The sequence below is a fragment of the Chenopodium quinoa genome, unplaced genomic scaffold (assembly GCF_001683475.1).
Source record: "Chenopodium quinoa cultivar QQ74 unplaced genomic scaffold, ASM168347v1, whole genome shotgun sequence".
NCBI classification, from domain to species: Eukaryota; Viridiplantae; Streptophyta; class Magnoliopsida; order Caryophyllales; family Amaranthaceae; genus Chenopodium; species Chenopodium quinoa.
This window is the reverse complement of record NW_018742204.1, coordinates 22,631,226-22,645,144: the sequence shown is the minus strand read 5'-3', so window position 1 is coordinate 22,645,144 and position 13,919 is coordinate 22,631,226. Positions and strand designations below refer to the sequence as shown.

Below are 13,919 nucleotides of genomic sequence, written 5' to 3'. Positions count from 1 at the left end.
AAAATGAGAAAAAATATCTAATAAGCTAAAAAGAGTAATGAGATCTACATTAGCCAAATAGATTAAAAATCGAACCTATAGATAAACCTAACTCTTAGGAAGCACTTGTAATTTGTAATATTTTTTGTATAATTTTGACATTCTTGTTCAAGATCGAAGAATTTCTCGGCCTCTAGTAATTTGAGTCATTAGTGGATTTAATTTTGGTATATAGTTGCATGTTGATGGTATCATCTTAATTTACCAACAAAAATTCTATTACGACTTTACGAGTAATAATAACAAAACATAAAATATTCACGTTTGTAAATACCAATGAATAAGTATTTTGGTATAGGTATAGGATATGATAATACAACACATAACTTCTTTAGTCACGTTTGCCAATGCATAAATTCAACCATTAATATCTTAATTACCGATAAGCAAAACTTATAAACAGTTGATAGTTAGAAAATATATATTGTGATGAATCTAACAACATCCCACATAATTATATTTTTTATTATATATAAAGCACAAAACTAGGTCAAAGGGGAGTACGTGAATAGTATTAAAGTCAAATCGTGTCAACTAATAACAAACGGAGGTAGCATTAACCAGAATTTCTCCTCAAGATCTACACAAAGAGAAAAAAAATAAGAATTGCATAACACTATTAACACATAATGAAGTTGGACCCTTATTGGCCTCACAAGCCCATAATAATTGTTGCATGATTAAATAAAACTAGTAGCAAACAAACAAAGCCCATAATTACAAATATAAAATGCACCAAATTTTAAGCATAAAAAAAGCGTGACGTGGGAGCAACGACTATGTAGGGAATTCTAGCCGTAATATTAAGGCTACTTGAATGAGTTGGACTATCATTGAATTTGAACAAGCACACTCAAACAACCCCATCATTATCATCCAGATTGCTACCCTAATTATTTTTTTGATTTTTAAAATATTATTTCGATATCCGACTATACGATCACATGAACAGTCATTTTAACTAATTGTTAAATACTTTCATCCTCTAATTATTTTAATTTTCGGTTTCATAACGATTATAAACATTTTGCTTATAACCCTATAACACATTTTTCAAAACTACTCATAACCTACCGAGTTCGAGACTCCTAGAACAATTAGGAGTTCTAGCGGTAATTTCAATTACAAGTACGTGATCAAGTAGGAGTGTTGCTACAATTGAACCATCTACAAGCTGTCAACATCATCACCACTTATCCTCTTTATCAACTCAATCAAATTGATTAACAACACCAAAAACACCAATAATTTCTGGGTTTTGACTTGATAATCACATGAACTTTCTCCTTAAACAAAACAAAATTCCTCTAAAAAACCCCACTAGTTTACATTTTCTCTCTCCTCACCCACCACCCCACCAAGCACCAGCTAGTTAGTTGCCCACCCTTTTCCCACTTTTTGCTCTCTTATTTTTAATCTTCAATTCCCACCAAATTTTCCCCAATTTTTTCTGGGATTTGAAGTAAAAAATATGTTTGATTTTGGGGATGATTTTGTACTAGAAAACTTCAAAATCCCATGGCTTATTTGGATTCAAATATTGGTTATGTTTCTTCTAACCCTCACAATTTTGCTCTCTTACTTTGATATTTTTGTTCTTGATTCTTCATCTACAAGCAGTTCTTCGGATTTGAAGGTTTCTTCCAGCTGTTCTCCAAGTACCCAGGTGCGAATTTCATCTGCATTCTCTCTATTTTTTGTGTGATTATATTATGTATGGTTTAGTTCTTGAGATTAAAAAAAAAAAGTTTGTGATCAATTTACATTTTTTTTTGAGTTGAATTTGAGATGTTTATGTGCTGAAATAATCTAATTTACTGGGTATTTTGTTTTGGGTTGATTATAAGTTGTTGAGATGAGATTAGCTAATTTAATTAGGTGAGAATAATCAGGGTGTTAGGAATGTTGTGGAATGATTTGTGATTGAAAATAATCCAATGCTGATTGCTGACCCTTAATTTTTGAACTGAGTTTTTGTGGAAATGTTGGATTTTGTTGGGGGTATATTGGAGAAAGATGAAGATGTGGACTTGTAGAATTTGCAAATATACAATAACAATAATTTACTGCTGTATTGATATGGGCTTCATTTTCGTGATCTCGAAACAAAGATTAATATAAATTGGTAGAGAAGGCAGTTTAGAAAAGTTGTACTATTATGATTTGTTCTTGAGGATATGAATGGGATGAGACAGGAGCTTTCTTAATTGTTTAATGGTGTAGGTTAGAGGAAATCATATGGAAGACATAATCTCAGGTTGCACATTTGATACAGCTAAACCTAGAGTCTATAAGATTCAGTATGATTTCGTGATGATCCCGACATGCCAAATATGGATTATAGTCATCCGAATCCTTCGTTTGCCCCCCTGGGATATTAATAGTAGAAGGGGGAAAAAAGGAGATGATCAACCTGATAGCCATGGAAGTAATCCTCTTGGTTGCCTGTTCTTTCATCAAATTACTAGGATGGCTAATTGTCCATTTAATAATGTTCAAGTTTGTTAATGCAACTTCCTATGTATGCAAGAGTTCTGGACTGTGATTGCTAGGTTTATCTAGAATATTATGGTATGTGCAGTCGTGCACTTCTAGTCATCAAACTCCTCTGAATCAAAGCTAATGAGCGAAATTTTCCCTTTACATTTTATTTTGAATCATAGCTAGTAACTGAACCTTCCCTCTATGTTTCTAACTATATATTTTGAACCCAAGCTAGAGACCAAACTCCCCCCCTATGTTTTTAACTCCTTTTGGAAGGAGGGGGGGGGGGGGTTAGTGGAGAAACTTGTAATTCAACTTTTGCTTTGCCGCCTTCACCTATACTTTTTATGAAGGAATTTCGTATATAACCAGGGATGAACATATATGCAATTAGATATAGGTCCTCAAAAGAGCTTATCTATATGGATTTTGTTTTTGCTTGGTTGATATTGGTCATAATAGATTTTGTCACCAGGGTTGATTAAGTGTTTCGGTAGTATATGCATTTATCACCATCTGGATTTTAATCCTAAATGTCACATGCCCTCTAAAAAAATGTGACTTATGAAATAGGCTGAATTGTTAGTTGTCATTGTGATAATTTTGATAAAGCACATTATTGTTTCCATTGTGCTCTTCCATGTGAATTCATGGACAGGCTTGCTGTGTGCTGCATGGAGACAAATTCTCCCACTTCGTCCTTGCTAGAATATACTAGTTGAAATTTCTTGGAAGTATCCTGAATGTAAACCTAGAAAGTTCAAAGTGAGCTGCTTTATGAATATCATGATTCACGCTCTGAATTCTCCTTTAATGTACTCCATATTTCTGTGGAAGTACTAAAGTACTAAGTCATTCAGTCACCTTCATACTGAGAGTCCTAGGAAATTCTTTTCACGAGTGTTAGATAGAGCCTCTTTGCTATCGTAGTGGTAAGACCATGTGCAATAAGACAACTATTCCTTTGGTTGGGAATTTCTCTCGTAGTAATTTCAATTTGACATTTGAAGATAATCAGGTAAGCTGTGACAAGTTTGAATAAAGGGTTACCAGTTTCTTTGACAGCAAAGATAAGTTCAGATTAGGTCTTATAAATTCAGATATGATGCAATTGTTCCTAAAAGAGGTTTTGAGGTGAAAGAACTTAGCCTACATCTCTTGTAAGATTTTATTATTATGAACAATGAAGTTGATACACGCTTCACCAAACAGATTTCTCCTGAGATGATAAGTAAGACCTTTGGATGAAATTCACTGCAAAAGATTAATTTTGGGAAAAGTCTTATTGGTAAAGAGAGCTTAGTTCTAGTGCTTATCTTTGGTAAAGAGTAATTGGTCGACATGTTCTGGAAGTTGGTTGGGTGAATGATAATATATCCATATGTGTGTAGTTGTTCTGTTTACATTGATTCTATTTTCTTTTCTCCAATCTCTCCTTCAAGAGATGACATGAAGGAGAGCGTTGTGTGTGTGGGGGGGGGGGGGGGGGGGGGAATTGACGGAGTGTGGTTTATCTCATAATTTTGGGGAGAAAAAGCTACGAACAGTCATACAGATATATTTAGTCTCTCTACATAAGGTTTCATAGAATTCCCAATTTCCTTGTTTGCTTTAGAATTCTGAATCTATGTAATAAATATTAAAAAAATTAGTTATATCAGCAGGTAGCTGGAAATCATGATTCCAGGAGGGAAATTACTACCACGCCTAGCAACAGAGTGAGGTGTGTCGGGGAAAGGGATTCTTCTGTGAAGGATTTACCTTCTGCCACAGTTTCAAAACGTTTCTTCCACCCATGCCGTTATTTTGATTTTGCAAAAGAAGCTTTCCTGAAATGTCTAGGTTTGGGTTCAGGATCTCACAAGTCTCTTGACGAAGAAGATGAACATGACGACTGATGCATGTAGATCTGTCACGATCACTTTTGATGTTCATGTAGTTGTAGTCTCTCATGAATGCTATAGATGTTCAAGATGAAAATCAGGAAAGTATCTTTTCACAACCGCAATTATTCTGGTGGGAATTGCTCCTTTGCATAGCAACTTAGCTGTACAGACCGGAGGGAGAGGACGAGTGCATAATCTGCATATGCTATTGACAAAATGTATAAAATTGGTGTCTTAACATCTATTTATAGAATTATAGTTGGAGTTTTGACAGGGTCACAGACTGACAGGATGTGTTAGAGAATTTATCGTCTGACCAAATTTCAGATGATTGATTTTGTAATTTCACAAAGAATTACTTCAGGCTTAGTTTTTTTTTTCTTTTTTTCCTGTGATAATAGGAGTGTAAAAATGTTGGAAACTGTGAATATCTAATTTCTTATAATGTTGTTTGCTGCAAATCTGAATTGTTCCCTGCTGGTTTCCCTTGTACAATATTTTGATTGAGGTTAATGTTGATTTGCATTCATCACCCTTTTTTTTTTTTTTTTTTTTTTTTTTTTCTTTTTTCTTTTTCTAGAAATGAATTCATCACTTTTGAACTTGATCTATACTGTTGTAGTAGTATTTTCCCTTGCCCTTGGATGGTAATAGAACTACTATAGACCTGTAGTAGTATCAACGTATCGTTCCCACCTTAAATCCGTTCATAATGGTCGTTATGTTCAAATTATTTCAGATATTTTTGACTAATATGTTCTAATACATACCCATATAGAAGTACTTTATCTATAATAGCACCCAAAAAAAAAAAATACACATCTATATTAGCAGAGCTATACCTTTGATGTTTAACATCATCTTCTATTATTAACCCATATCAACATATCATGATTATCAGCATCAAACGGTCAAACCCCTAACCCCCTAAATAGTCATTATTTTACATGAATAGCTGTAAATTGTGTATCAAACATCATATATAGACTTGTAATTTATCTCATTCGTACATAAGTCTAATACTTATCACTATATTGAAACAAAAAACAGATAAGAAAATCGACAAAAACTTCAAATAATTAGCTTTATGTTATAAAATTAGGAGAAATTTGAGAGAGATTGAGAGAGAATCGATCAGTTTTTTCTATTCCATGTATTGGGGTATATATATAAATATAATATAAATAGGGTTTGCTTAGATAAGAATATAAACCCTAGACGACCTATTTAGAATATTCTAGAATAATACAAGGAGTACAATGGGCATCCACACTATATTTCATAACACTCCCCCTTGGATGTCCATTATCGAAGATTGTGCCTCGTTAAAACCTTACTACGAAAAACCCTGTGGGATAAAAACATAGTAAAGGAAAAAGAGTACATCATTCTTCGTAATACGCTTGCAATGCTGCCTCATTAAAAACCTTACCAGGAAAACCCAATGTGGGACAAAATCATGGTGAAGGAAAAAAGAGTGCAGCGCGTATTTTCTCCCCCTGATGAATACATAACGTATTATCGCGAAATCTTCGAGTGCGATAAATCCGACGCGATATGGTTGGATAACTTCTTTCATGTAGCAGAACACCATTTCTTGATGATTGATCCTTTCACATTGAACTTGAATCTTCAAATCTTCACATGGACTTATTGAGTCATCTTTATTTCTTCATACTTGTGGAAAAAATACAAGTGTTTACCACTATTTCATTCGATAGTTTTGTTTCGAATTATCATAACAATTAGATGTATGCCTTCTTCTGGAGGTCATATATACTAAAAAATGATGATTAGTAATTGATCACATTATCCAAACATAATTTCATGGCAACACTTGATATCATATATATTTCATTTTTCAGTTTCATATGAATTAAGAAATTAAACTAATTACATATTTTGCTCATGGCTCTTCTGGACCATACGAATATTATTCTCACACAATGGTGTCTCAACTTTATTCTTTAATTAGACATTTCTAGATTGTTCCAGAAGGTTTCTAACCCATATGTATGTAGTTATTATTAGATCTATTTTTCATAATTTGTTCTCTTCAGGAGATCAATAACTCAACATCAATGGGGAGACATATAGTTGATGCAGTTAAATAAATTAGAAGAATCAAAGGAACTGTAAATCAACAAGTACTACAAACAAATAAGCTATCATAGAACACACTTACCAAGGTGAGTTACTAACTTTTAATTATAATCATACGGTCAAACCCATAATCAAATTATCAAACCCCACATAACATAACAAAACAATACGGAGTACGTCATAAATATATACGAAGTAACATGTATTAAAAGGCCATAATAAGTACTTGTATATTTTGTGAAAATAAAATTCAATATAATAAATTAAATAAGGAACTTCCCTATTAAACATAATGACTTCATGATACCTCCTGTCAAAACTCAACCAACACCGCTAATACACTAATTGCATACTAGATTTTAATCGGCTTTTCTTAGCTTAATTTTAACAGTAATTTGATTGGTGCTTAGAGCTTTGGTGATCCATAATTAATAAACAATTCATTACAAAATCATATAATACGTAAAAAGATTCATGCTATTGAAATATTTTGCAAATCAAATCAAACGATATATAACTTCACATAATTGTATCCATGATGCTAAACATGTGATAATAGTATAATACTCATTTAAAACGGACCTGATTCTCATAATAGATTAACACAATTCAATCGGGTACATAAAAGAAATTTATCAAATCACTTAGATTATATGTTCAAGAATAATTTTATTCTAATCGGAAATAATTTGTCGTGGTGCTGATAACGTGTTATAAAATTAGGAGAAATTTGAGAGAGATTGAGAGAGAATCGATCAGTTTTTTCTATTCCATATATTGGGTATATATATAAATACAATATAAATAGGGTTTGCTTAGATAAGAATATAAACCCTAAACGACCTATTTAGAATATTCTAGAATAATACAAGGAGTACAATGGGCATCCACACTATATTTCATAACACTTTAACACTTTATACAAAACAATTTTTTTTCAAAAAAAATAAATAAATAATATTGTAAATCAAAATTTTAATCTGAAGTTTATATAGCTAATGAAGCTAACAGTCAAAATTTGAATTCAAATCCTTATATTTCTGAAAAAAAAAAAAAAAATCATTAGCTGTACATAATCCATTAATTCTTCAAATAATACAGCTTAGCGAAATCTCTTAATAATCTAAAATTAGCATACTTATCAAATCAACTAATACTTTCTTCCTACTACGAGAGCCTCTCCATTGCATTGTAATGCATGCAATCAATTTAATTTCTTCACCACACAAAAATAAGGAAGAAGAAAAACCCATTACAATTTAATAAAATAACAAATAAAAATATACATATAAATGGGAAAACATAATAAACATCATATAGAAATAAAAACTTCTCAAGAAAATTTATTAGAAGAAGAATCAACAACAAAGACACCTCCTTTACAAGATTTGCAATCCTCCTTTTCCCTAGTAGAACCATCTCCTAGTAAGCACAAACAACGTAAAGAAGCGAAAACGGTTCGAGCTCTCCGGTCCATGATCCGATCATTCCCCATCATATCTCCCAAACATTGTAGATTACCTGATATAAACTTCCTTAGCAATGGTGGTACGAGTAATCGTGTCACGGGCACGTTGTTCGGGTATAAGAAAGGGAAGATGAGCTTTTCCTTACAACAATCTACCAAGTGTTTGCCAACGTTGGTGTTGGATCTACCTATACAAACGCACGTCCTTCAAAAGGATATGAGCATAGGGATGGTTAGGATCGCCCTTGAATGCGAAAAAAAGGATGAAAAGGGGAGGAAGGGTTTGTTAGAAGAGCCTATTTGGGACATGTTTTGCAATGGTAAGAAGTTTGGTTACGCGGTTAAGAGGGATGCTAATGAGATGGATTTGAGCATAATGGAGCTTCTTAAGGTGACTACAATGGGCGTGGGTGTGTTGCCCTTGTCGGAGTTTTGTGATGGTGATGATCCAGACGACGAATTGGCCTATATTCGCGCTAACTTTGATTATGTTGTAGGCTCCAAGGACTCGGAGACCTTGTATATGTTGTGTCCGGAAGGGAACATTGTTCTTGATCTTAGTATATTCTTTGTAAGGATTTGAGGTTGCATTGTATTTACATATGGTGTTGGTTATTAAGGAGGATCATGTTAAAATTCGAGGTCATTGAATTGGGGAGATATTAGATACAATTTCGAGCATTGATTGCAATGTGGGCTTGTGAATGAGGTCCTTAAGATCGTAACGTGCACTGACTAGGAACATTAACCATTTTTGTGCTCTCGAGTGCATATAGTAAGTAATGTTTCCCATTTAACCATTTAATTTGAGTGTAATTTAAGATGTATATGTACCTATATTATGTACAAGAAACCAACCAGATGTGGCAAATAAGTTGTTCCATCATCTAGTTTGGGTTTGGTTAGGTCAATTCAAGTAGGATTGTATATGAGTAAGGTTACTACGTTAAGGTTCATGTGTGGCAAAGCAATTCGAGTTGGGTACTCTATTGTCAATTAAATAAATCAAGTCATATTTCGAGGTGAGTTGAGTTGAGTTGGCTTGAGTTCGGGTCAATTTTAAGCTATCAAGAATCAAAGACAAATTGGTTGCCAAAGGTTGTATTTGAGAGTGTGAGATGCCATCTAGCAAGTAAGAATTATGATTGAATAGCTTTGAAGTCTTGGCCTGATGACAAAATCTCTTGTAAATTGAATATAATATCATGAATGTTCATGATTGTATAATATTTATAATCAACTCATCCCTGAAATACCAGATCATCTATTTGCCTATTGTCTGCTTCTTTCTGATCTGTCTCCTCAACTAAACCTTAAAAAACAAAATTTTAATTTTGTCTCCTTTCTATATGAATGTGACAATAATAGACCAATTAATCTAATAGAGAAGTAGTATTTGGTTACCTTGCTTGATTTTAACTTGTTCATCTAGTTGTGGTTGGTGGATAATGGAAAAGATGAAATCCATGTTATTTACTTTGTACATTCACTACTCTAGTTAGTATTGTATGAGATTGGAAATACGGTGAGATAGATATAAGTTATTAGATATTTCATATAATTAAACTTCATTAGCAAAAGATTAGCTTGCATAACATCAATTTCTTGTATGAGATAGTTCACTTGGTAACTATTTATATTGGTATTGATGACTTTATTCTACATAGGGTCGTGTGACTTTCAAAAGTTATCTGAAGGTAAGTTTAATTAGCAGTTTTATCCAAAAAAAATTATTCTAATTACGAATTTGTGTAACCATTTTAGTGGACGCCTCTTGTACTATTTGTTATAGACCTACAATCATTAAACATCATTAAGACCATGTTTAGACAGAGAAAAATGGAGGGAAAGGAGGAGAAAAGAAAAAATGCATCATTTGTATGGCGGATACCTAATTCAAGGAGGGAAGGAGAGGGAATTATGAGGATCCACTTCCCTTCTCATTTTAATAAACCAAATCTCTCCATTATTAGAGCTGACTTGAAGAGATTTAGAACGAAAATGAAAGATCACTTTCTCCCTCTCACACCTCCCTTTCCCTCGCTCTCTTACCCTTCATTAATGTTATGCAAACATAGAGTTAATTTCTTGATTAATTATATATATCGAAGTTGAGGACTTGAGGTAATGAGGTGCACATAATTTAAGTTACTACATGCATAATGCATGGATTTGAATAGTGTGGGACATTCAGTGGCGGAGCCACTATAGGTCCTGGTAGGGCACGTGCCCTACCAGATTTTTTTTTTCTTAAAAAAAAAGTTACTAAAAATGTATTTAAAAAGAATACAAAGTGTATAATGTCATTTAAACTTCCTGCAGCTTAGTGGTTGGAAACAGGGAACATAAAGCCGTACTTTGTTTTTCCCAAAGTCACGGGTTCTAATCCCTTACCCAACATTTATTTTTTTTATAATTTTCTTAGTGTCCTTTTTTTAATGTAGATGTGTTTATTTTTTTTTTTTCTGGCTTATTGTCCTATTGTAGTACGTAGATGTGTCATGAGTTTTTTTTTTTTTTTTTTTTTTTGAAAAAAATTTTAAGAGCATGATAAAAGTGTTTTAGTATTAGGTGCCCTACCATTGTTAAAATCTTGGCTCCGCCACTGCATATAATGGGTGACTTATCTAGTGATGAATTAGGAACGACTTGGTTGAAAGCTGACCTCATGAGTCATGACCTAGCTATTTGGATATAATCTTTGCTGGACCATTTAATAGTACTATCTCCTTTCCTACTACAAAGAATACCTCACGTTCATGTACTATGTACAAGCAAATAAAATCAATTAAATTGAAAAAATTATTAATTTTTTCCTTAAAAAAACTAAAATATAGAATTCGGAAGCTAGAAAAGTACTTTCTGATTTTCTATTTGCCAATGACATGTGAAAAATGAGACAAAAACGATAAAATACAAAGTAACAAAAATTGAAAAGATAGTATGTAGTTGAAATTGATAAGATAGATGATTACAGATTACTTGAGTTGTGTGATAAAATCAGTTGCTTAAGATGACACATACAAAAATTTCAGGTTTTATAACTTTATTCATTTCAACACCTCAAATTCAACTGTTTATACAATGCTTGCTAAATAACTCTATAAATTTGATAAGGTGCTCAAAAGTCGAAATGTGTCATCAAGCATAATCTTAGTTTCTATCATAAATACAATTGATTAATTATAAAATCGAGATTGAAAAATCAACCAATATATCCTATAAATGTTTTAAATAATTTAATAAGTTGAAAGGAGATGCATAATAAAGTTATGATCTTACACCAATTAAATTGAATTTTCATTTCAACCACCCTTCCTCCACATCAAATCATATTTTCTAACCTACCACACTCACATAACCTTCAAATTTGACCTTTTCCTCCTTTCAAATAAAATAAACCATCACATAAAATACTAATATTAGAAGAACATACTAAAGAGTTTTAGTACACAAATAAAAAAAAAGCCTACCTTAATTACTTTTCTCTTGTCCTATGCCACCCCTTTTAATATCATTGTCCCACCACAATTATTCCACAACCTTTGAAAGCAACATTAGACCCCAATAATAGTAAGCACGTAGCCAATCTTAACCCCTCATACTTCTTACCCTTACGTGTATACTTTCTATTCCTCCCAAAATCCCTTCATATTACCCACTTAAAACAAACAAAATAATATAACCTAATACAATCTAGCTTCACTACCCTCTTCTAAACATAAAGATTCCTCTTTTTTGTTTTTGTTTTCTCAAGTTTTCTTCCAAAAGATGGCTTCTATGGTCTCGACGCGTGTAGTGCACTGCGAGCTGCAGACGTCTAGGCAGGCCCCAGTGAGATTGGGGCCTGACTCGACGAGCAGTCCTGACCAGGCTAAGATTATTCTACAACCAAGGTTGTGTACCCTTAGATCGTATGCTTCTGATCGTGGTAGCGGGGTGATCAAGACGATTGTCACTAAATCGAAGGACGGTAGTGGTGGTTTTGATGTTGATGGGATTGACCAAGGAGAAGAGTTATTATTGTCTCCGTTTTTGGCGAATTTGTATGAGTATATTGAAAGTAGTAAGAAGAGTCAAGACTTTGAGATTATCACCGGTCGAATTGCTATGGTACATACTTATTTTGCTGTTCTTATAAACCTTCTCTTTTAACATGATTGTTTTGGATTTATTTCAGCTTAGCTTATAAATCAAGTATGAACTTTTAACAGAAACGAAACAGTGGAACATGAAAAAATCAAAGCAAGATGTAGTACGTAAAACTAATCAATTACGTAGTATATTTGTCACTTTTGTTAGGTTAGTAGGTTTTGGTATAATCAGACAAGGTTAAAAGTTTAAAACATTATTGTTTACGATCTTCCTGAGCAATCAGCAAGAATTTTACGAAATAACACTTTATGACTCCGTCCCAAAATATTATTCCTCATAGGCTCGTAATCTATTTGTCTTCCCATATACATATATTTCCAATAACATACCTTGACTAACAGTAGTCAATTATATTGACCATATACAAAGCGTATAGGAAAATTATTTTCGGACAAAAAGAGCACCGAATTAATATTTAATGTGGTGATTTTACGGATTAAGAAAAAAAAAATCAACTAATAGCCCTACTTTGATAACTTGATTGTTATCGGGTGTATAGAAGGAAAATAAGGAAGGATGATTCAAGGGATAAATTATTAAGGGGACCATTTGAGATGCTTACGCATTTGAAAGGATGACTTCCAATCGGATAGTTATCGTTTAAAAGTGATAAAAATTTAGACAAATCAACAAAAAAAAAATAATGTCTAGCTATTTGACAAAAAAGGTGTATATACTTGCATAAATGTGGTCCATTGAAGAGGAAATGTCATTCAAAGGAATCAAAGGTAAAGATAAAGATGGGACACTCATAGGAGAAATGTTTTTTTACAGAAAGATGTGTTTATTATTAGAAATAATTGAAGTATTAATGTAGGTAGTATTTTCAGTTTAAGTTCGAGTTTCTAATAATTCTTTAGTTGAGACGTATCAAATAAAGTAATGTGACTTTTTATTAAGGAACAGTGAGGTACGACTTAAAACTTTTTTTACAAACAAAGTCAAAAGTGTGATGACACTAATTAAAGTCGTGTTTTTGTTTTTAGATAGTGTTTGCTGCAACAATTGGTGTGGAGTTAGCAACAGGCAACTCTGTCTTTAAGAAAATGGACGTGGAAGGGATAACTGAAGGCTTAGGGGCGTGTATGGCAGCAGTGGGTTGCGCCGCGGCTTTTGCTTATTCCTACAATGCGCGGAAGAGGGTAGGTCGTATCTTCAGTGTCAGCTGCAACGCCTTCATCGATGCTCTCATAGACAACATCGTTGATGGCTTGTTCTATGAGAATGATGAAGTTGAACAATCCAAAGACAACCTATGAACAAAGAATGTGCAATGAACCTCAATCAAGTTTTTTATAATTCAATCAATACTTTAAATATATGTATAGTCATATAGATTTATACAATTATATGTATAAGTAGCTAGTATGAATGTATATATAGGGTTCATATATAGCTAGTAAAGTTAGATATGATACAGTCTTATACGAAGTGGTATATATATGGATTATGATTGACCAAATTATAGAATTTACTAAGTTAGAAGCGTGATGTAAGTGTAACAAGTATATGTTAGAAGTCTATAGTCATGTACTTCTATACTCTATTAATTACTTCGGTGTTGTATTCCTTTTGGCATTTACAAATACATTTAAGGTAAATCTAATCGATTGCTCACTATTGTTAGAGTTATTGTTAAGATAATTGTGTAAATAATTAGCTTAGTCAAACTGTATAGTTTGTTTCCTAGTTTATAGGATATGTTTAATATTGTTTCCTTGATATTAGCCTAGGATTATGCCTAGATGATATGATGTATGTTTGTATAAATATGGTTGAGCAAT

At 32.8% G+C, this 13,919-nt stretch overlaps 2 protein-coding genes and 1 long non-coding RNA gene across 4 annotated transcripts; all 3 read left to right on the top strand.

The window, feature by feature from the left end:
• The first annotated feature begins 973 nt into the window (after nucleotides 1–973).
• LOC110724078 lies at nucleotides 974–4,941 on the top strand. Of its 2 annotated transcripts, none has more exons than XR_002511819.1 (2): nucleotides 974–1,705; nucleotides 4,185–4,941. It is a non-coding gene; the product is annotated as an uncharacterized LOC110724078 (long non-coding RNA). The 2 variants fall into 2 exon arrangements; XR_002511820.1 differs by having other exon boundaries at nucleotides 983–1,705; nucleotides 4,188–4,941.
• A 2,863-nt stretch (nucleotides 4,942–7,804) lies between these two features.
• On the top strand, nucleotides 7,805–8,736 carry LOC110689212 (protein MIZU-KUSSEI 1-like). Its single transcript, XM_021865970.1, has one exon. It carries the CDS (start codon nucleotides 7,805–7,807, stop codon nucleotides 8,561–8,563), a length of 759 nt encoding a protein of 252 aa, XP_021721662.1. The 3' UTR covers nucleotides 8,564–8,736.
• A 2,642-nt stretch (nucleotides 8,737–11,378) lies between these two features.
• Nucleotides 11,379–13,753, top strand: LOC110724071 (stress enhanced protein 2, chloroplastic-like). The gene is made up of 2 exons (XM_021903471.1): nucleotides 11,379–12,093; nucleotides 13,122–13,753. Exons 1-2 carry the CDS (start codon nucleotides 11,752–11,754, stop codon nucleotides 13,392–13,394), a joined length of 615 nt encoding a protein of 204 aa, XP_021759163.1. The 5' UTR covers nucleotides 11,379–11,751; the 3' UTR covers nucleotides 13,395–13,753.
• The last annotated feature ends 166 nt before the right edge of the window (nucleotides 13,754–13,919 follow it).